Source organism: Ictalurus punctatus, chromosome 11 (assembly GCF_001660625.3).
Source record: "Ictalurus punctatus breed USDA103 chromosome 11, Coco_2.0, whole genome shotgun sequence".
NCBI lineage: Eukaryota > Metazoa > Chordata > Actinopteri > Siluriformes > Ictaluridae > Ictalurus > Ictalurus punctatus.
Window position 1 is genome coordinate 20254646 of NC_030426.2, and position 24792 is coordinate 20279437.

At 36.5% G+C, this 24792-nt stretch overlaps 1 protein-coding gene across 1 annotated transcript in view; it reads left to right on the forward strand.

Annotated features, from left to right (window-relative positions):
* ghrhrb (growth hormone releasing hormone receptor b) overlaps positions 1–23638 on the forward strand; it is a 50583-nt gene extending 26945 nt beyond the window's left edge. The window contains exons 3-13 of the mRNA XM_017479223.3: positions 2463–2570; positions 9055–9149; positions 11467–11564; positions 13291–13423; positions 13644–13797; positions 16491–16551; positions 19086–19155; positions 19268–19359; positions 21546–21675; positions 21875–21916; positions 22608–23638. Of these exons, the coding sequence (XP_017334712.1) occupies positions 2463–2570; positions 9055–9149; positions 11467–11564; positions 13291–13423; positions 13644–13797; positions 16491–16551; positions 19086–19155; positions 19268–19359; positions 21546–21675; positions 21875–21916; positions 22608–22790 (1166 nt within the window). The 3' untranslated portion in view covers positions 22791–23638. The remainder of the gene's footprint in view (positions 1–2462; positions 2571–9054; positions 9150–11466; positions 11565–13290; positions 13424–13643; positions 13798–16490; positions 16552–19085; positions 19156–19267; positions 19360–21545; positions 21676–21874; positions 21917–22607) is intronic.
* Positions 23639–24792: the final 1154 nt, after the last annotated feature.

Sequence of the window (24792 nt, forward strand, 5' to 3'; positions counted from 1 at the left end):
GCTTCTTTTTATTTCTCTCTCTAGACAAAATAAACAAAACAGAACTTATTATGTTACTGAGAAACGAGAAAACAGAAAGTCCCCTGCACTTAAGACTTTTCCATGGTTGAAAAAACATTTTTGCTCTTTCTAGTGTACAGTAATGGTTTTATGGATAAATATATTTATATGAACCTTGTTTCTCCAAATAAATCTAACAGTCTGTCCATGTGGAAACCGCTACCTGAGGCGAATTTAAACAGTCCACACTGATTTGATTTGACCCAAGGAGCTGGGCTGATGCGTCAGGGTGGGGGAGGGGTGCACTGATTCAACTGTCAGTGAAAATGGCCCAGCCACTAACCCAGCAGTTGGGTTACACAAAACTACCCAAAAACTACCTAAGACTGAAGAAAAAAAAACCTGATTAAATGACCCACAAGGCTCAACCCAGTATTTGGGTAGAAAAAATCACCCAGCATTTTTTAGAGTGTAGTATTGCAAGATGTAGAACAACGCAGAGATAAATATATTTTGCTTGTTTAATAGGAGAAAAATAACAGTGGTGTTATTAAATTGGTTTATATTCTTATATTTCTTGTTCTCCATAAGAATACCTTTGTTTAATAGGCTTCCGGCTTAGACAGTGCAAACTAGAGAGACCGATGCATACCTTTACACTAGCCTGTTTTCATGATTTTGCCAATTCTGAAGAGTTATTGATGAGGAACTCACAGCCATGCTGTTGTATAACCTGTACTCTTATCTATGTCTTTAAAGACTTGCTGTAAGAATATGTAGGAAGAATTACATGAAAGGGGTTAAAAGGTCTCTTATTTGGATTGTGCAAGGTATGACTCATAGTTTTAGACTTTTGTGTCATTGAATGAAATACAGTTTAACCGCACACTTTTATACCAAGTAGTTCATTCTGTACACAGCTGCCTTTTCATTAAAACCAATTAAAACGCATTAGTAATCAAATACTGTCAGTCTTCTTCTGACACAAGTCTTTATTCAATGAGTTACTTAATGACTTGCATTCCCTTTCTAAGCTTTTTAACAGCTCTGTGGTTGACCATTTCCGACACTTAACAAAGGCTTTTAAACTACAGTTTGCACTGCACACAGAGTGTATTTAGTATGCAGTCTCAGGCTCAGTTTGGATGATGAGCTGCATCCTTAGCAAACTGAATGTTAATTTCAGACCCAGTGCAAGCCCATTTTACTGACACATCAAGTTTTGTTTTGCACTGCGCCTCCTGACGTACAGTCTATACATCCTGCCCACAGTGTGTTAAAAGATGCATTTAATGTAGAAGAGTTTGTTTTTTTAAAAAATAATGGCACATAAAATAACGGTAACATTTTACAATTACAGTACATGAATTATAATGCGCGAATACCTGAATGAATACTTACTTAAATATGACCTAATGAGTTAAGGCGTGTACTAATCACAAACTAATGAAGAGCTAACTATGAGGTGAGTCTTATGAATTCATGCGCGAATAACGACACCCTTACATGTTAGTGCATGTACATGTTAGTACATGTTTGTTAGCTAATGTATTAATTAGCATGTAGTGGTGAACTAAATTAAATGTGCTCTATAAAAAAAGAATATCCATTAAATGTGCATTAATTCAGCTATTAGTGCATGATTATTCAGGTAATGTTATTGTAAAGTGTTACCAAAAATAAATTCCCATGGTTATCATAGTTCCAGTCAAGATGCAGTATATAGCTAAACAGACATTCTGTATTAAAGTATCTAAAAGATCCCAGGCCATTATAGATGCAAACTATGCATTATGCAATGCAGTAAGAATTATGGTATATTTTAGCCACTATCAAGCATGAAGCATGTGGCATAGAATTTGCCAAATATTAGCATAGGCTTTAACACACCAGAACGTCTATGAATAGCTCTTGCTTAAAGATTCCCTCATTCTGGCATCCTGTTGGGAATATCAATGTCTAACGTGTTTAGTGAGTGCTTTACATTTAACATTTTTTTCCATGACTGAGTTCCCAAAGCCATCAGAACCTCACCATGCTGTTGTCTCTCTCTCTCTCTGAGACCTGTGTCTTTTTTAAGAGAAGTGTACCAATATATGGATTAAGTCTCTGGATTATCAGGTTTAAGACATTTAGTTTTATAAACACTAAAGAGCTAAAGAGCTGTGCTCATTCCTGATTTTATGCAGCTTCTTTTATCTGTCTTCAGAGAACCCATTCCGTGTATATTTCAGCGCACATCCTGTCTGTCTTGTGTTCTCCTATCCTCAAAAGTTTTATTGCCATTTATTTGATGTTTCTGGGTGGTTTTTTTTATTTATTTTTTTTTTTTTTTTGCAGTCGTATTGTATTTCTGTGGTATACACTTTATTTAGAGCAATAACTGTTACTGCACCACAACACAAAAAAATATGGCTCAAAACAGTTATTGAAAAAGATGCATGTGTTTTTGTACTTTTTAGGCTGCCGAACAGAGTGGGATGAGGTTCACTGCTGGTACAGAGCTGAAGTTGGCCAAGTGGTTAATGTCTCTTGCATTGAAGTTTCCCAGCTCTTTGCCAACAACAACGGTAATCACTCAGTGCGCTCCTTTATCTCTGCTTACGCCACAACACTGTTGTCCATTTTGATTGGTCAGGAAGTGCTGATTAATTTTCTATAACAGCCGCTCTGACAGTAGTGCTGGCTGCATGGCTTATATTAATGCACTCATTCTAATATTAGTTATTGTTTCTACGGTAACAATTTACACAGCTACTTGTATGGTGGACACTCCACATAAACAGATTAAAACAAATGTAATTGTTGACATAGTCACCGTCACTCTCTAGAGTCTCCGTTGTCTTTAGTGTTCCCAAAGTTTTCAGGATGGAGGGCTTTACAGCTTCTCGATAACATGTAAAGCTGCGACTTTTCTGTCTTACGTATTAAATTGAAAGGACAAAAAAAAGAGGCTGGTGAGGGATCAACCATTTATAGCCGTTATAACACAACTGATAACAGAAACTATATCATCCCCTGTATAATATTGTGGATGTTCCACAATAATAAACATAACCATAAATGGATAAAATGTATGACATCGTTCCCTAATGAATAGTGTTAGCGTTAACAATTTGATGTGGAACAAGAGGAACAAAACACTTCAAAGTGTGCTGTTATGGAAAAATAATCAACTTTGGTGTGGTAACAGTATCTCCACTTTGTGTCGAGCTAATTATTTTCCTATAACACCATGCTCTTTTGTGTCTTATTCCATCCTTATTTAATGCAGTTTATAGCTTAGTATTGTTTAGTTTGTACAGATTACACACATGCAATGCATATCTGCTGATTATACACTGTGGAAGAACAGGAGAACTTGCTTTATCTAGACACTTGTGCTTTGCTCCTAGTGTATTTGTCAAACACTACAGCCACTTTAAACAGCTGTCAAATATCACTGCCATTTTCAGATTAGACTTGGATAAAATGACGCTTTGTCTGCAGCTCCATGTCCTTACAATCACAGAGCTTGAGTAACCAGAGGACTTTTACAGCCTTGCCCTATATACACAAAATTGTGGATTGGCCATAAATGTGCCAGGCCCAGGACACAGCTCTCGAGTGTTCTGTAAACATTTAAACAGTGTTCACCCAGATGCACATCCTGGAAAGATAGAAACACTGCTAGTTATTACAGCTCTTCTGTAATATGTTCTAATACGCAAAGCAACCTAGATGAATTGTGCAAGAGTGCACAGTACGTAAGTATGAAATATACAGTACTGTGTGGAAATATATAGTACTGCACAAAAGTCTTTATTTTAAGTCAGGAAAACTTTCAGACTTCCAAACATTACTTTTCCAACAAACAATTAAGTGTTGCAGAAAACTGTTCGTATGTCAGTAAAGAATGTAACATACTACCTAATAGAAAATTTCCTTATAAGTCTGCACAAAGTGTACCTGAGACTATTGATGCATTTTTAAAACACAAAAAGTTGTGAAACCAAATATGGACTTTGTTTAGTTTATTACTGTTTTCGGTTCATTATAGTAGTTTTTTTTTTAAGGTATAAAATGTTAGTTTAATTATTTTTGAAGACATCGTCACTTTACCACGTCTTTACATGTGCCTACGAAGTTTTAACAGATTTTTTTTCAATGTGTGAAAATAAACAAAATGTTAAAAATGCATAATACATGTCTTCTAAAACATTATAAAATTTCGTATCAGGGACATATCGCATAAAAATACAGTATTTTAAAATACTAAGATAATAACACGTTAATAAGTAATTCAGATGTTAAAAGAGTGATGACCAGTTAAAAATTTAAATACATGATAGATAGATAGATAGATAGATAGATAGATAGATAGATAGATAGATAGATAGATAGATAGATAAGCAGTTGTTCTTTCTGCTTGTCTCTAAAACCTTTTTTTTTTTTTTTTATTAAATGTGAGAATTACCAAAAGCTCAAAACAAGTCAAAAGTGTACCACAGCAAATCTTGGTGTTAAACACACGCACACACACACACACACACACACACACACACACACACACATAACACTATGACTTAGCAAGGACTTCCATTTCCCTGACTAAAAAAAAACAACAGCAACAAGCTGTATAAATGAGACAAATGTTGTAATATTGCTTTCTGCAGTGAAAACTGTTTGGTGCCAAGTAAATAATAAAATAATGAAAAATCAAAGGGGTCATGAAAGAAGGCAGAGCACTAGGAGCCAGAGGAGGTTAGTGCTGTTGCACTGCTTGTTAGCACTGTGATTCATTGCTAGCGAACGCTTCTTCATTCCTGTAGGACCTCACCTTAGACCTCTTACCACACAAGGCAACCGCATGCATTCAGCCAACTTTCAACCTACGTTAGCTTCAGGGTGATAGACCTGCCATGCTATGCTAATTCTAGTAACAACAGGCAAGAACAAAAACTCCCATTGGCAAGCTAACACCAAACCACCCACTTAGCATGACTTATACTGGTATACAGCTGAAAATGGCAGAATGGTACAATAAATATGAAATGCAACATACATAGATGAATCTAATACACATTCAGAAAAAAATAGCATATAGGTATTGTCTAAAAGCACTACACACATACTGGTGTACGATTGTTTTACATGATTTATACTGTGGGCTCTCAAACCTTTTTGTCCCCTGATACCATTTTACGGGCTTGTTCACACAATTCACATAACCCTAAAAAATGTTTAAAAAGCTTATTTTTGCTTCTCTGAGAGCTAAATAATATGCCATGGCTTTAAAGGCTTAACATGAACCAATTCACTTTTCAGAGTACTTACACATAACGTTCTGTAAATGATCTTTTTAAACCTGTATCTCTTAGTTCACTTTGCCTGACTACAGTATGTCCAGCTTGTTTTTTTCTTGTTTTTTTTTTTTTTTTTAACTGAATAATGTTTCATTGTCATGGGCAGATTGACATGTAGGCTGCACCAGGTTTACGTAAGGTTATAAGTGTGTTTGTGTGGGTCGCAGGTTGTCAGTGTTCAGTTTTATCTTTCGCCGCTGGATAAGGCATCAAGACGTCAGACGTCCTACCGCTCCAACATGCTGTCCACCCACAGCATCCAGTTTATTTCCTAATCAGGTTGAGTGCAGCTGCTTCTCGATAATGTTCACTGCTTTTATTAGCAGTTTTTCCATTTCCTGCAGTTACCCCTTCTGTTGTTTAAAGCTTCCTGGGAAAAACAATCATGTTCCAGGTCAAACTGATGGAATTTATGCACATTGATTTGCCAGTTTATTCGTTAAACAGGTGTACATGCTACATACGTGTATCATTGTTCCCAGGATTGGCTCTGGATCCATAGTAAACTTGACCAAAAAAACAGGTACTGCAGATGAGTAAGATATATTTACAAAGGTGCGAATATAATAATATAATAATTAAAACATAATACATTTTTCTCAAATTTATACTATAATTAATATCTAACAAAAGAAAACTTGATTAGTTGACAATACTTCTTAACTTTTTGAAATGACTTTTCGATTTCAATTTCACTTTTACATGCCTAAACCTCTAGGGAAATCAGTAACTATAAAGATAAGTCAAAGGGTCTTTAATGAAAATAATACGAACAGACGTGAGCTGCTGTGTGGGTGTCAGGGCAAGGTTGGCAGGGTTGATTGTGTGTGTGTTTCAACAATGCATTGTTTGGGCCCATGTGTTTGGAGACAAAGAGATGATAGACATGTACAGTATGTATTTGTGATGATTTGTGCAAATGTAGTCTTGAGGTCATTAATAAGGTAGGAGTTTATATTAGGACAGAAAGCTTCACTCCCCAATGATACTCAGTCTTTTTGCAAGAATAAACAGTTAACTATTTTCCTATTTTTTCCTTTAATGCTCAGCTCTGCACATACTTTTTTTTTTTTTATTAAAAAGGGTCATAAAAGGTTGTATTTTCCCACATAATAGGCTAAATAGATAATCAACTATCATCAGCATCACTGATTGATTGATTGATTGATTGATTGATTGATTGAAGAGTTAATATACAGGGTATTGTGTGATACTAAGACAGTGTAAACAATCGTTTTCCTCTCTCAACAGGAAGTGCAGTGACCAACATAATTTGGTGTGGTAGAAAAATGTGTTGGTAATGAGTCTGAAATTAGCGTTCAATTTACTACTCACATACAGTGATGTGAAAAAATAAATACACCCCATGGAAATTGTTCAGGGTTTTTTGGACAAGTAAACTTTTGATACTCTTTGAAATGACTTTTGGATTTCAATTTCACCTTTTTTTTCCCCTAAACCTTCCCCCGTGACCCTGTGTAGTATATAAGCGTAACTGTATGCACTATGGATGGATGGACTTATGAAGTAGCTGTTTATTCTCTACACCACTGTCTCTTCATGAAAACCACTGAGTAATCAAATGTCAGTATCATCTGTATTAAGTTCATCCAACCTGTCTTGCTCTGAACCGAGTATTTATTTAATAAGAACTTCTTATATGAACACATCACCTTCCTTCCTGAATATTTCCATTTCCATTTCCTCTGTAGTCCTGAGCATTTTGACAGCTCTGTGGTCCAACACTTAACAGAGGCTTTTAAACATTAACTTGCGCTTTTGATGCAGAGCACATTTAATATGTGGTCCCAGGCATAACTTACATGTACAGTTACAGTCAATTGAAAAAATAAGTACACCCCATGGAAATTGTTGGCTTTTTTGACATATTTGGACAAGCAAACATTTGATCATCTTTGAAACAGTGACTATTAATGAAGTTGATATATGTGAGCAAAACCACAAGGCTTTTTCGATTGTTTATTCAACAGAAATGTCAGTAGAGGTGATATACTTCTGTGGAAAAAGTAAGTACACCCTTGGCCTCAGAAGCTAGTATTGCCCCTTTAGCAGAAACAACTTTTAGCATAATTGTCCACCAGGCTTGCTGGAATGTTTTTTGACCACTCTTCCATGCAATATTCTCTCAGTTACAATATACCTTTATGGGTTTTCCTGCATGTGCTGCCCATTTCAAACCCATTTAACTTCAGCTTTGACAGATGGCCTCACATTATCTTCAAGCACGCTTTGATATGATGCAGAATTCATTTTTTAAACAATGAATGCAAGCTGTCCAGTCCCTGAGGCAGCAAAGCAACCCCAAACCATAACATTTCCACGTTTTCCTTACAGTAGTAAATCCCTTGCCAGACTCATAGGCATCCACAACCTTTTTTCTGATGGCCTTACAGAACTCTTTAGGTCTTGGCATGATGACACCACACACTTCAATAGCAATGGGAACACCAGACACTAGACATGAGAGGGGTATAAATAAGACCATTTCTATTTGTACTCCCTAAGCAGGTTCTGATCGCTGGCTCCCAGTCTTGAACACCCAATTCTAGTTTTATGGATTTGAAGATGGGTGTGATAAATGTAGGGGTGTACTTACTTTTTCCATGTGACTGATCTGTTTTTTGTTCATTTAAATTCTGAAAATTACTACAAAATGTCAATTTTATGTCATTTGACAAAGTATATCACCTTCATTAATAGGTACTGTTTCAAAAAGGCCCAAAAGTTTGTCAAAAAATCCAACAATTTCCATGGGGTGTACTTATTTTTTACATAGCTGTATTCTATTTTGTGAGATAGAATGTACATTATGCCACAAATTATTAGTAATTAATAATTACAGTGTACAATTATATTACATTGTGACATATATTATGCATGGATAATGAAATCAGCAAAGTTGGGGATGTTTTTCTGTAAACTGTTTCATTCTTTGGAAGTGAATCTTAAATTTACTGTTTCATATGCAGAGCTGACAGAACTCACGTCATCTGAGGCAAAAGTCAAGAATACATGAATTTTCTTTCTGCCTCTCCATCATTTTGTCACTTGCTTTTTTTCTTTTTTTTTCTGACCCTCTTTCAAAGTATGTGTTTGCTCTGTCACAGTTGAATAAAACATTACAGTAGTATCACTCATTCTCTCTCTCTTCTTTGCTCCATCTCTGTGTCCTTCACCGTTCTGATCTACCTTTTTTTATTTTCAGGTTCATATTATTCAAATTATACTGGTATTTCCTGCCGTAATTCCATTAATCCTCTCTGTAGCTCTCTCCATTAATCCATTTCTCCCCAGAGTGAAGGAAAAATCTTGTACTAGTGTGAGCTGTGCACAGAGGCCTTTAATCGAAAAGATAAAGGCAGAAACAGCACTTAGACCTCAGCGTGCCAGCCAGTGAACTCATCCGTAGTCCGATCTACACAACGGAAAACAAAAGCAACAGCGGAAACCATAATCAAATCAAAAGAAATGCTAATCTTATTCACAGCAGTGTGCTACAGCGAGAAGTGACCTTTGTCATTATGGAGCAAGTGTCCATAATTGAAGTGTCTTCTTAGAGATGGAGATTTAGTTTGTATTATGCAGTCTGTGGTTTTATGATTATACATGCTAATTATTCCATTATGATTTTGAATACTTTGTTTTAAAAATACAAATAGTGCTTCATGAACCTTTTTTTCTCTTTCAGGTTACATATACAGGAACTGCACAGAGAACGGCTGGAGTGAAATTTACCCATCATATGAGCATGCTTGTATATTACCAATGGTGGAAACAACTGAGGTGAAAACTACTTCTCTGTTAATGCACATATTTTTTTTGTGATCATGGGGCAAATGCAAAAATAAGCCACATCATACATTGCCATAAGAACTAATATAGCTAATAGTGTTGCATCCAAAAAGGGACATATATTACATAAGGAAACACAACAGGATGCGCTGTTATAGGAAAGCAATCAAGTGGTGAGATGCTGTTACAACCCCAAAGTTGATTTGATGAATTGAGATCTTGTTAATCTTTGACGCTGATGCTTTGAAAAATATGCACATAAGTAGTCTGCCATTAACAAATGCACCGATGTTACCAGCTTCAGGTCTTCAGTCTGCAGCTCAACCACCCCCTTGTTGCCACTGTGAGCTGCTACCATAATCAAATCAGCTCATTTTATTCCTTTTAAGTACCAAATGTAAAGCTCAGCTCATTTTTTTGAGGTGACATACAATTTCATTTCACTTACGGATTTTAGATATATTTGTAGATTATAGATAAAGTCTTTGGGGTTCACTCAATTACATGAGCCTCTAGGATATAGAATTTATATCGCCTCATTTGATGAGTTTTGGCTATTAACAAATGTCTTTTTGTGGACTTGCAGTCAAGCGTAACGGCACTACTAATGGTCATATGTAAATTATACAGATTGGTACAGAAGCCAGGCTGGGGCCTTCAGACTATAGATTCATGATGCCTATCAGTGACAGTCATGTCAGGTGATTACACTGAGTGAAACCTCACACCTCCAGGGTCGGGGGTTCGATTCCCACCACTGCCTTGTGTGTGCGGAGTTTGCATGTTCTCCCCGTGCTGTGGGGGTTTCCTGCGGGGGTACTCCGGTTTTCTCCCCCAGTCAAAAGACATGCATGGTAGGTTGATTCACATGTCCAAAGTGTCTGTAGTGTATGAATGCGATGGATTGGCACCCTGTCCAGGGTGTACCCCACCTCGTGCCCGATGCTCCCTGGATGGATGGAAACACCCCCTAGATTTGATCTCCATTTTGGCTGATATTTTCAGTCCAGTTGAAACATCCGTAACACATCAGCAGCAGTGTCTGAGAAGGCGCATGCGAAATATTGCAAGTGTAATAAACCTGCATAAGGTGGAAGATTAACTTTATTATTTACTCTATCATAGATTAAATATACATTGTCCAATTAGAGTACAAATTACACATCATTTGGAGTTGTTAACAGATGTAATATTTTAGCCCTCCTACAGTAGCTAACATCAGGACTTATCATGTCCTAACCAGACCGTTGGTTTGTATGCTGGGAAAGTTAGAACCTGTTATTGGATTGGAAACAATTCAATTTGGCAGCCCTGATTTCTACCCTGATTAGCACTGCCTCTGCAGGCATGCTCGTGCATTAAAACAATCCGAGATTTATTGGTTTGACGTGAAGTTTTTATTCATCCTTATGACATGGTGTGTAAATCTTAAATATACCGTATAATACATTAAATGCAATGATCAACAGTAGTGTTGTTGCATAAATACATTCATCCAAAGTGTATGGACAAGAGGAAGGCAGTTTTACAAGCGGCTGATTTGTGTTATGTTGTTGTTGTCGTTTTTTTTAATAGACTACGGCATCCCCACGTATTCCCCTTCAAACCAAGCCCTAGTAGATAATTCAGTGAAATGGATGACGAGACACCTCCAGAGACATTCTTTAGTGTGAGTGTGAGAGACAGAGAGTCTGAGCATATCTGGACTACAATGCTGTTGCATTTAATTTCAATGTAGCACGCAAACAAAGAAATGGAAACAGACTGAAAGAACGAGATTAATGACAAAGATAAAGCTGCACTTCCTGAGCTCTTGCCCCAACATTTGTTTTCCTTTGTACACTTTCACCATTTTTCCTCTCTCAAGCACTCTATCAATAGGCCTGGATATGCAATCAGATGCTAATGAGAGCTTAGAAACACTGCCTTGCATTAACACTAAGCCTTAACACACACAAACACACACACACACACACACACACAAACTTAACAAGGTCTTTATGCATGAATGAATGCACAGACACAGAAAATGATGAGGTGGTCAGGACTAACAGTGGAACATGGTCCTAATGCAATCAAACTGATTACTGCAGCCAAGAACACAATAAGACTTTCCTAGGAAGGTAGATTTAATTTTCACTGGTTAGGGGTTTTCCTTTAAGTGACTTGGATTTATCAATTCAGTTTTTACAAGCTTTATCAAGCAAAATTGTGTGCAAAGAAGAAAATAAAGTACAAATTGATGTACCTTATTTTGAAGGTGAAGGGGAAACTGCTGTACTTTATCACTCTTATTTCTCTTTTACAGGACTCGTATTTTTCTACGTTCAGACAGGTGTACACTGTAGGCTACGCTACCTCTCTCATCTCCCTCATATCAGCCATCATCGTCTTTACAGCCTTCAGGTATTCATAAAATCTAGACATTTCTGTATTTATCTACACAAATGTTATCCAAAATGCATTGTAGAACGTCACCAATTTAGTGAGTAGTTCAATGTAACACATATTAACATGTACGTATTGTTGGATTATTTTATATACAATTAAAAACAGATTCAATACATTTATCCATCCATTTATTCAATCACTCATCTTTATATGGAGCATCATCCTGATCATGGTTGTCCTATATACACATTCACACACTCATTCACTCCTAGGGGCAATTTAGTGTACTCAGACCACATACAGGTAGGTAGAAGGAAACTGGCAGCCTTACAGAAATGTCACAAATTTTACATGTGAACACGAGTCACATAAAATTTATATCTGGTTTATACACACTTTGTTTTGTTTCACACTTTCTCACATGTGAAGGCCATCAGTTTATATTTTTTATGGGTTTTATTACATGATTTATTTATTTATATTCACGTGTTTCCGTTTTAAATGTGATTTTTACACGATTCATTTATTTGTATTTTTTTATGTTTATTTCATTATCACGTGATTTATTGCTACATGATTAATTTTCACATGCAAGTTATTTTCACACATGATTTTCTGCACATGATTCCTTCACTGTCACGTGATTTTTCACATAATTCATAGATTCTTATCATAAAAATTTCATTCAATTCTTTCATGTGATTTTTTACTATTCATTCATTGTCGCGTGATTTATGTCCATATTATTTATTTATTGTGAAACGATTTTTTACATGATTCATATATTTGTTCTCGTGATTTTTTCATAAGCTTAATTTATTTTCAACATTTTTTTCACATATGATTTTTTTTTTACGTGTGAGTCTTTTTCATAGGTAAGTTTTGCCACAAGATTCATTTTCACATATGATTTTTTTTTACGTGTGAGTCTTTTTCATAGGTAAGTTTTGCCACAAGATTCATTTTCACATGTGATTTTTTTTTTTTCATTATTCATTTTTACATGTAGGACGTTATTTATTTATCACAGATTTTTTTTGTTATTTCTATGATGTCACACATGTTAATGTAATTTCACGTGTGCAGTTTCAGCATATAACGTGGTTAAATTCCATTTATTTTATATTTTACACATATATTTTCACATGTAATCACATATAGTGCCCTCCACTAATATTGTAAATTTGTCTTTATTGTTTAACGTTTTGATCTTTTAATGCTCTGATCTTGTGGATATCAAACAATTGCAAACAAAACACATTTTTATCAAAAAAAAAATCTTTTCCTGTTATCAATTCCCTGTTCCTAGTCAACCAGGTGTACAAAAGAAAATTAAAATATCAATGGGAATATTCTTCAAATATAATTTTCTCATATGAATCCATCAGGGTTCCAATAATTGTTGCACACCTGTGTTTAACAAAAATATATTTTTTTTATAAACCTGTCTTGTGTTTGCAATTGTTTGATATCCATGAGAGCAGAGAATTTTTGTGAATTCTTTTAACAAAAGATCAAAAGGTTAAACAATAAAGACAATTTTCCACAGCCTTCTTTGCTCATATTTACCAAGTGTGCCAATATGAGTGGAGGGCATTGTATTACTCATGTAATATAATAAACAAAAACATAATCAACTAAATAATACGATCATATGTTAAATGTTTGTGAAATAGCAAGTGTTCAAAAAAAAAAACCTTTTGTAAAAATTTGTTATTTTGTGTTTACAATTTTAAAACAGGAAGTTCCACTGTACAAGGAACTACATCCACATCAACCTGTTTTCCTCCTTCATCCTGAGAGCTAGTGCAGTCTTTATTAAAGATGGCATCCTCTTCATCGATGAAAACCAAGACCACTGTATCATGTCTACAGTAAGACCCTCCAACTCTGAACATGACAAACTCTCACCCACTCCATATGTTCATGTTACAATGTGTAATGCTGTACTCAGGGTTTACTTGCAACTGTTCCTTACCCTGGACTGTTCACATAGCATTCCATGTGTAAATAAGGTTGTTTACTATCAGTACTACAGCAATCAGGTTTCACAGTCATCTCTCTGTTTTTCCTACACAACATCTTACTCTCTAGGAATCATGTAAGGCTGCAGTTGCCTTTTTCCAGTTTTGCATCTTGGCTAACTACTTCTGGCTCCTGGTGGAGGGCATGTACTTACAGACCCTGCTGGCTCTCACATTTGTCTCACAAAAAAAGTATTTTTGGTGGTACATCCTTATTGGCTGGGGTAAGCCACAATCAGATACTTTTATCCAGGGGAATTTACAAATAAATGAATGAAATAGGGATGAAAAGTTAAACGCTCACCATAAGATATGGACACATCTCCATGTTAGCATGTTGCTGTATTTTAATTTTTTGAAACAATTTAGAATAGTAGTGAAAGTGTCCAAACCATAAAACAGTATATATGGAATTATGCAGCAACAACAAAAAAGAAAGGTCAAGCATCAATGACATTAGTAAATTCAGTAATACAGTGATAAATGTAGATTTTACAGTAATTTATTGGCAAGCTGGCTTGCCAAAAAGTACTGTAAAATTTACAGTAAACAACTTTACAAAACATTTTGTACAGTAAACTACTGTCAAATCATATATAGTAGAAAGAAACTCTGAATCTAGTATATTTGGAGTGTACAACTGAGCTGGGTATTATTGAAGGACCCAGTGAAGGCAGTTTAGTGGTGCTGGGATTTGAACAGCTGACCTTCTCATCTGTGACTCAGAGTCTTAACCTCTGAGCCACCACAACCACAGACCCTCTGAAAATATTGGAACAACAAGGCCAATTCTATTGTTTTCACAAAACATTGAAGACATTTGGGTTTGGGATCAAAAGATATATATGAGACAAAAAATGAAAATTTCAGCTTTCATTTCCTCATATTTACATCTAAATGTGTTAAACAATTTAGAACATGGCACCTTTTGTCTGAACCCACCCATTTTTTCAAGAAAAAAAAAATACTGGAACAAGTGACTGATTGGTGCTTCATGCTGAAATTGACTGTTTAAAGAATTAATAGCTCTGAATGTCTCGTCTTGGTTTAAGCCCTAGGTTTCACCAGTGAATACTGCATTTGTTGTTAAAAAAAAGATAAACCAACATGAAGATCAAAGGACTGTCTATGGGAAAAAAAAGTAAGTCATTCTGATGCTGAGAAAAGAGGGAAAATCTATCAGAACCATTACACAAACACTGGGAATAGCCTGTACAACAATTTGAAATGTCCTGAAAAAGAAAGAAACCACTGATGTACTAACAACCAGATATGGAACAGGTTGGCCGAGGAAAATAACAGCAGTTGATGACAGAAACACTATGAGAGCTATGAAGAAAAACCCCAAAACAACAGTTAGTGACATTACCAACAACCTCCACGGGGCAGGGGTGAAGGTATCACAATCCACTGTTCAAAGAAGACTTCATGTACAGAAATATAGAGGTCATAAAACAAGATGAAACCACTCATCAGCAGTAAGAATCAGAAAGCCAGTTTGCGATCCACAAAGATATACAGAGATGAGCCACAAAAGTTCTGGAACCAAGATTAACCTCTACCAAGTGATGGAAAGGCCAAAATGTGGAGAAAGAATGGATCTGCTCATGAGCCAAAAAATAGAATCTCATTAGTCAAGCATGGTTGAGGTAGTGTCATGGCTTGGCTTGGCTTGCATGGCTGCTTCTGTAACTCATGATGGTAGCAGCAGAATGAATTCAGAAGTCTACAGAAACAATCTGTCTTCCAATTTACAGGGAAATGTATCCAATCTAATTCAGAGGAACTTCATCATGCAGCAAAACAATGATCCAAAAAGCACTGCCAACCCAACAAAGAACTTCATCAGGGGGAAAACATTGAAGGTTTTAGACTGGCCAAGTCAATCACCAGACTTTAACCCAATTGAACAGCATTTCACCTCCTGAAGAGGAGACTGAAGGGAGAAACCCCACAAACAAACAACAACTGAAAGAAGCTGCCTGGAAACACAACACAAAAGACAAATTTTGCTGATGTCTGAGGGTCACGGGCTTGATGCAGTTATTGCAAGCAAGGGATATGCAACCAAATATTAGGTGTTATTTAATTTACTTTAAGACTATCTGTTCCTATACTTTTGCTCACCTACAAATAGGGTGTTCTGTCACCAAAGGTGCCATGTTTTAAGTTATTTAACTCATCTAGATGTAAATGTCATGAAATGAAAGCTGAAATTATGATCTATCATCTTGTGTTCATCTTTTGATCTCAAACACAAATGTCTTTGATGTATAGCGAAACCAATAGAATTGGCCTTGCCGTTTCAATGCTTTCAGAAGGGACTGTAGGTCAACGTGCTTGTATTGATTCAAAGCAATCTTTTAGTGGAGTTAATTCAGTGTGAGAAGTAGTCGAATCAATGCAAGATAGTTGCGTTGTTGTTGTGGTATAGTTGTGGTGGATCAATGGTTAAGGCTTTGAATCACAGCTAGGAAAGTTGTGTGTTCAATTCCCGGCACTGTTAAGCTGTCATGGTTGGGAAAGCACTTAATCTTCAGTTGTGTCCTGCATCAGCTGCGCATGTACTGGATTATATGTTCTTTTATACAACATTAATATATTAGAGTACTTTATTGTAAATATGTTTATATAGTTGTTTACTATAAATTTGACAGTTCATAACTGGCAACCTAAGTCACCAGTAAAGTACTGTAAAATTTACACCAATTTTTTTATAGTGTGCACATTAAGGATTAGCAGCAAAATATGGACTGTATTTGTAAAGTTGAAGGAAATACATGATAAAACATCTACTTTTCTATCATTTGTAAGAGTTTCTAAGAGTTTCAATGTACCACTTTTAGATATATTAGACATAAATGATATTTGGAAAGTTTTTTTTTTCCTGTTGTTCAGTTTGAGTTGTATCTTTCAGGTCTTCCAACAACAGTCTTGACTATTTGGGTTCTTGTCAGGCATTTCTATGATAACAGGGGGTAAGTTTGGTTTGGTGACTAGGCAGTTCAGTACATCAATCTCTCTGGTATTTGCTGTGTGTGTAGAGTAAGTTTTACAAAAAGAAGCTTGTGACGGCGTGTGAAGGACCAAATCTGATTATCATTGTGAAAAAACACATAGATCACAGAATACATTGATCTGATTGAGTCAGAGGACTTAGTAGGATGAGTCAGTAGACCTTACTGGCTAATTGGTTAATTATCGCTCTCATTGAGATCATAGATTTATTTGACATGTGGAAGGATCTTTACATGTCATAGTTTTTTGTGGTGAATTTTTTTGCCCTCACGTTTGTGAGACAACAATAAAGTGCACAATATACCACAAAAGATAGTCATAATGCGCAATAAATTACACACATGTATTCAATATGACACTAGTCAGGTGTACACAGTATGCAATATACTGTACAGTGCTGTGAAAAAGTATTTGCCCTGATTTCTTATGCTTTTGTGTATATCTCATACTAAATAGTTTTAGATCGTCAAACGAAATACAACACAAATACAAGGCAACCTAAGTAAACACACAATACAGTTCTAATTTTTTTTATTTTTTTTATTGAAGTAAAAAAAAAAAGGTTATCCAACACCTATCACCAATGTGAAAAACTAATTTCCCCCTTGAATTTAAAATCTGGCTGTGCCACCTTTAGCAGCAATGGCTGCAACCAAACACTTCTGATAACTGGAGATCAGTCTTTCACTTACTTCTAGGACTAGGACTTACTCCTATGCTTTGGATCATTGTTTTACTGCATAATCCAGTTGTGTTTGAGTTTTAATTTACGGACTGAAGACTGGACATTCTCCTTTAGAATTTTCGGGTAGAGAGCAGAATTCATGTTTTCCGCAATTATTGCAAGTTGCCCAGGCCCTGAAGCAGCAAAGCATCCCCACACCATCACATTTCCACCACCATGCTTGACCATAGGTATGATGTTCATTTTGTGGAATTCTTTGTTTGATTTACGCCAGATGTAACGGGACCCCTGTCTTCCAAACAGTTCCACTTTTGACTCACAAATCCACAGAACATTCTCCCAAAAGGTTTGAGGATCATCAAGGCGTGTTTCGGCAAAATTCAGATGAGTTCTTCTGGGTTGCTGTGGTTTTCACCTCGAAACTCTTCCACGGATACCGTTTGTGCCCAGTGTCTTTCTGATAGTGGAGTTATGAACAGTGACCTTTATTGATGCAAGAGAGGCGTGTAGTTCCTTTGATGTTCTTTTGTGACTTCCTGGATGAGGAGTTACTGTGCTCTTGGAGGAATTGTGGAAGGTCGGCCCCTTCTGGGAAGGTTCACTACTGTGCCGAGTTTTTCCATTTAAAGATAATGGCTCTAACTGCTGTCCTTTGGAGTCCCAGAGCCTTTGAAATAGCTTTATAACCCTCCCCAGACTGATGCATTTCAATCACCTTCTTCCTCATTGTTTCTAGAATTTCATTAAATTTTCACATACTGGTTAAGATCCTTTAACCAACTTTATGCTGTTGACAAAGTTCTATTTAAGAACAGGGTTTGCAGGGTTTGCAAGTAATCAGGCCTGGTTCTGTCTAGTCCAGCTGAACCCCATTATGGGTGCAGTTTCATAGAGTAACTATGGGGGCAAATGCATTGTCACAAAGGCCCAGTTGGTATTGTGTAACTTTTTTGCTTAAATAAATAACATTATCATTTAAAAACTGTTTTGTGTTTACTCAGGTTGCCTTTGTTTTTTCTTAGATTTTGTTTTAATTTCTTTAAAATAAAATTAGCATGAATAAAAGAATAAAAGAAATCAAGTACGTTTTCACAGCACTGTATTACAATAATAATACAATAAGCATCCCCAGACTATACACAGAAATCGCATGTCTATGAAAAAACATGTGTTCTTGAGAGTCTATATTGACAGTTGGCATCCTAAATTCAAAGGTTATATCAATATCTATGTGCAGGAAAGTTCCTGGTATTCCGAGTTGGTTTATGCAGGTACTTCAGTTGATTTTCTGGGCAACTCATTCAGATTATTAAAATGCCCCGCATATAGCTCACACCTCCAAGGTATTAAGTGCCACTGAACTTAATACTGCTCCTCAATAACATGCCAATATCATACAAAAAATAAAGCTGAGTAAATCATGCCTCTGTTTTTGGCAATCTCTGCCTCACACACACTATCCTCACACAAGATAAGTCTCTACTTATATTTTAGATCTGAAAATAGGTCTGATGTACACAGTTTCAGCATTGAATCCTCACTATGTGCTCATTACTCACCTGTGTATATGTCCTATTATGCCTTCAGATTTGAATCTGTGTGCATCTGATGAGAAGTTAGATAAGAAGTCAAATAAGAAAACGTTCATAATGTGCAATGCGTTTTCTCTGTTAAGAAAAATGTCAGTATAAATGGAAAATTTAGCAACTAGATTTTATCAGTGACCTGTTCAAGTTTGCAAAGTGGTTGTGGGAAATAACTCCTCCTGAATGGTTCTGTATTTGCTGTCATGCTATGTTAATGGTGAAGGTGCTGGGATGACGCAGATATCGCCTTCATTTGGTGGATTATAAAAGGACCGATTACAATATCTCTTCTGGTAAGTAAATTATTCACAGTACAACATATGACCAAAAAGGCACAGTTGTCTTTAAAAGTTATTATACACACCAAAGTTTCGCAAAGTTCCCTGTTTACTTTCTGTGATCCAGGTGAACTTTATCATCTTCATCAATGTGATCAGGATACTTGTGGAGAAGCTGAAGTCTCCTGGAGTTGGAGGCAATGACACCAGTCACTTTATGTAAGAGCTTAACTCTGTTATCACTACAAAGAAATGAATGCTCCCTTTGTCTTTTGATTTTATGTGAATGTAAGTGGTACATCAATGCAATGTTCTTAAAAAACACCCAATATGATGCACCAATCCAATTTTCCCCATTTTGATACAATATTCAAAACTGACATCCACAAAGTAGCAATCCTCTTTGCACTCTTTTTTTGCAAATGCACTCTTTACAAACCATTTGAACATTACAGCCATGATAGCAGCATGCTTTGAGTCCGTTTGTGTCCTATATATAGCACAAGATCTGTATCATCTTAGTCCACATCACACACATTAAAATCTTAAAATAAATCAGTGGATTTGATTAACACTGACCTGAACTATAATTCAATGATGTGTTTTCTTCCTTGTTATTCTTAGATATTAGCAATATTGTTCATATTTAGATGTGTGTGTGTGTGTGTGTGTGTGTGTGTGTGTGTGTGTGTGTGTGTGTGTGTGTGTGTGTGTGTGTGTGTGTGAACACTCATTTTTTTATAAAACAAGCACTTTTAATCTAGCTGGTACTGCTGGTGGCACAGCTGTAGGGTTGCACCTCCAGGTTCAATCCTTAGCTCAGGTTACTGTCTGTACGGAGTGTCACATGTTCATGTGGATTTCCTCTGGGTTATTATTATTATTATTATTATTATTATTATTATTATTATTATTATTATTATTATTATTATTATTATATCCTTTATTTAACCAGGCAGGTTCCATTGAGATAGTACAATCTCTTCTTCCAGGAAGTCCTGGAAAAGATGGCAGCACATTTAAATTTCACAGTAAAATTCAACAAAAATTACAAATACTACAAGTACACACATAAAAAAAAAAAGCATACAGTCAATGTATAAAAACCGATCAATAAAAACAATTACACGTTTTCTTTAAAGCAGTTTGCAGAAGACTTTTAAAAGTGCCCAATGAGGGATGTATATCAAAGTTGATTACATTTTGCAATTCATTCCATACCCAAGGAGCATAAAAAGAAAAAGATGCAGCTGAATGCATATATACTATTATAGATCACCATAGTCTAAAACAGATTTTTTTTTTTTTTTTTTAAAGCATCTTTTAAACAATAAAAGAATCCCAATTTTGGCCTAAGCTTTTTCAATAAAGTCAAGATCATAAAATCCACTATTTTAGCGCGTGCACTACTAAAAATCATATAGTTTGTCTTTTTTGGATTTCAGAAGTACTAATGAGTGCCGCCTTGTTTGAAACTCACTCTGCGATCTCTGTAAGGCTTGATTTAAGGATGGAGCAATAGTATAGATAATTGTATTATCAGCATACAAATGTATTTTAGCTAAATATATTCCAAGTACCTAAATCATTGAAAAAAAAAATAGATAATAAAAGAGGAGCTAAAACAGATAGTTGTGGAACACTTTATTAACTTTAAGAATCGGTGAGCTGTAATTTTCCACTGAGACACATTGGGTTCATTCAGAAAGATAGTTTTCAAACTTGTTTAAAGCAACCTCACTAAGACCTATATGCTTGAGTCTCTGTAATAATAAATGATGATCTACAGAATCAAATGCTATTGAAAGATCAACAAATAAAGATCGACAAGACTGTTTCCTATCTAAAGAACTGATAATATTATTTGTGTCTAACATGGCTACTGTAACGGTACTATGGCCCGATCTAAAGCCTGAGTGATAGTCATTAATGATATTATTATCAGATAAAAATTGTTTTAATTGATTGTTTACCAAAGATTCAAATACTTTAGCTAAGACTGGCAGTTTAGAGATCGGGCGATAATTATTTTGTCTGGTTGTCTGGGTTGTCTGGTTTCTTAACCACCCACCACCTTTGCCCCTAAATGCCAGTAGGTGGCTTGTTAACTCTAAGTTACCTTAAGTTGCACTATGTTACCCTAGACTGTTCCATCCATGGTATATTCGCACCTCATGCCCAATGTTCCTGGGATGTTCACCAGATCCACTGTGACCCTGTAAAGCCTTTACTGAAGATGAACAAATGAATGAATGAATGAATGAATGAATGAATGGGTTAATAAGTCCTACATAAGATAGATCTGCAGTATCCACACAGTTCCATGTATCATTCATTATGAGCATCATTCTTGATAATACTGCACTGTATTGTTTATTGATGACTGCACACTGTTATGTGTATAGGAGGCTGGCTAAGTCCACCCTGTTCCTGATCCCACTGTTTGGCATGCATTACATGGTGTTTGCCTTCCTGCCAGAGAGCACAGGGGAGGATGTTCGTCTCGTCATTGAACTTGGAGTGGGCTCATTTCAGGTTAACAGATACTGTCCTCTAGTGATCACATGTAGTATTAGCAGTTAGAACTCGAGCAGTTTTAATACCTGGTACACTAAAGTGGTCTATGGCATCTGTTGCCATTAGGCTACATTTGTTTAAATATGGTTTACACTACAGTATATTTATTATCAATGCTATGAAAGTTTTGATCTTATTAATGTTTCTTTTATTTCAGGGCTTCATTGTGGCTCTATTATACTGTTTTCTCAATGGCGAGGTAAGCCACAAAGTGCTAACTGACAAAATGGTTAACACAAAGATTGGTTAACTCTTTATTTAAGTGGCTTTTATTCATTAAATTCACATTCATAAGCATTTTAGAATTGTATATGTCTTTTATAAAGTAATGCTTGAGAATTTCTGAAAGATGCATGTCAAAACTTGTGGCAGTTTTTTTGTGCCTTTACATGTGAAAGAGAAGGGAAAACAACCCTGAATCATCATTATTGCGATTGTTGCAGTAGTTCTTAAAATGAATTGTTATATTGAAAGTAATTCATTTATTTTAACTAACAACGCATTGATAGCTCTATGAGAACGTTATAGAAAGTGTACATAACAAGGCAATAAATGCAAATGTGTGTTGCATTTATGCATTGTATGTCTTCAGTTAGAGGGTATTAAAATCATTCATTTAGCTGGTATGGGCTTTGTAAATATGTGAAGTTGCATTAAATGTGAATCAAGCACCAGCTCTGCAATTTAAGACCATTTAATTCCATGCACCTATAAGAAGTAGACAGAGTAGATGCATGTCTCAAAAATAGAAGATGACAGAAAGATACTTTATAGAGGATTTTGCAATATTTCATGAATGGTGTAATGAAATTGGTGTGTGTGTGTGTGTGTGTGTGTGTGTGTGTGTGTGTGTGTGTGTGTGTGTGTGTGTGTGTGTGTGTGTGTGTTAGGTACAAGCGGAGCTGAAGAAGAGGCTGTGGAAATGGCAAATGCAGGGTTACATGAGTTACAGTAAGAGGAGGCGAACACTGGTCACAGAGAGCAGTACTGTCACTCAGATTTCTGTTCTAGAAAAATACAGCCCTAAGGACCAGCCTTCAGTTGAGCTCAAAAACAGCATCTCACTGGTCTGAGAACACTGTCTTATCCTGTTTCTCTTGCTCTCATAGGATTGCCCAATCCCTATAATAGTTTAATAACAATATAAAGCACAGTCATTGAGACCAAGAGTGTTAGTTTTAAAGTTATATACCATTCTTATAAAAATATATAAGTACAAATACAAAAGTAGTATAATGTAATTTGGTGACATTTACACACAGTATAAGGGGTCACATATATTAGATATTTTTCCACAGTTCTGATTGTAAGGCAAATCACAGGTTTATATTAATGCGCTCATTCTAACGTCATCGTTTCTATAGTATAGTATAGGGACGTGTATGGTGGACACTCCGCATAAATTGATTAAAAACCACATGGAATTGTGTAATTGACATTTTGGAAGGGAAGTATTCAAGGAAGTAACTTGTTTTTGACTTGAGCAGTTTCCCATAACACTCTGAGGTGCACTGTGTCAGTACACTTTCAGATGGTTCAACTGTTGTCTGGCTTTGTTCACCTAAGCTTGCATGTGATGAGTCCAGTTCAGGTCCTCAGATATGTGTACTCCAAGGTGCCTGAAGCTGCTCACTCTTTCCACAGGGGTCCCACCAAAAAAGCCCTAAAAGTCCTAAGCCATTCTAGCAAAACTGTTCGTATCAATTGCAGTCAAAAGATATCTTCATGGTTTCTGAGTGTAATGTCATGCCATCCATGTGGGGCCATCCTGAGCAGCAGTGAGTGGTTTTCATGTGAGAACTCTAACCAGGGTGGATCAGGCAGGCCCGGAGAGCAGAAGGGGTCAGGATCTTGGATATCTCAGGAGTGCCATGTGTAGCGAGAGAGAGAGAGAGAGAGAGAGAGAGAGAGAGAGAGAGAGAGAGAGAGAGAGAGAGAGGGAGGAAGGGAGGGAGGAAGGGAGAGGGAGGGAGGGAGGGAGAAAGTGAGAGAGAGAAAGGAAAGGAGGAAGGGAGAGGGATGGAAATAGTGAGTGAGAGAGAGAGAGAGAGAGAGAGGAAGGGAGAGGGAGGGGGAGAGAGTGAGAGAAAGTGGAATGGATTGAGGGAGAGGGATCGAGCGAGTGAGTGAGGGGGGGAGAGAGAGAGAGGGAGGGAGGGAGGGAGGGAGAGAGTGAGAGAAAGAGGAAAGGAGGAAGGGAGAGGGATGGAGAGAGTGAGTGAGAGAGGGAGAGGGAGCTAGGGAGAGAGGTAGAGAAAGAGGAATGGAGGGAGGGAGAGGGAGGGAGAGAGTGAGTGAGAGAGGGAGAGGGAGCTAGGGAGAGAGGTAGAGAAAGAGGAATGGAGGGAGGGAGAGGGATGGAGAGAGTGAGTGAGGGAGAGAGGGGAGAGGGAGACAGTGAATGAGGGAGAGAGGGAGGGAGGGAGGGAGTGAGAGAGAGAGGGAGGAGGGAAAATGAGAGAGAAACAGATTATGAGGTAGATTACAGAGAAATTTCGTGATCTTTGAAAATGTAGTGAGTGGAAAATAACGTGGAAAGTAAAGATTTCTTTCGAAATGTAGAAAGGAAAAGTCAAGTAAAATACAAACACTTAAAAACCAGCATGAACTACATTAACAAAGTACTTCCCAGTTCTGCTCATATGTGATCCACTATACTGAAGTGTGACACTTAATTTACACCTACAGATATAATTAGCATGTTTTCTTGTTGCACAGAAGGAAACTGCTTTGATTAACATGCTGCTTACTTTGACTACATGCCAAATACCATTTCCAAAATATTCCAGACATCTTCAGTTTCTGAATCTCAAGTCTGATGTGTGCTAGTTCCAGAGGCAAGTTCTGAATGATTTTCATCATGTGTGCACTTTCATTTCTCATCAGTTAAAATATGTTCATTGGTAGATGTTTATCATCTTTGCTTCAGAAGTGTGTTATTCAATCTCTATACTATTAGCATTTTTAAGCTTGTAGTTGACACATATGAGCAGTTTACAGCCATTAGTATGGGATGTTGTTGCTTTAGTGCACTAGTCTTTTTTTCTGGCCAGTCTTGTTTTCTTCATCCGAAAT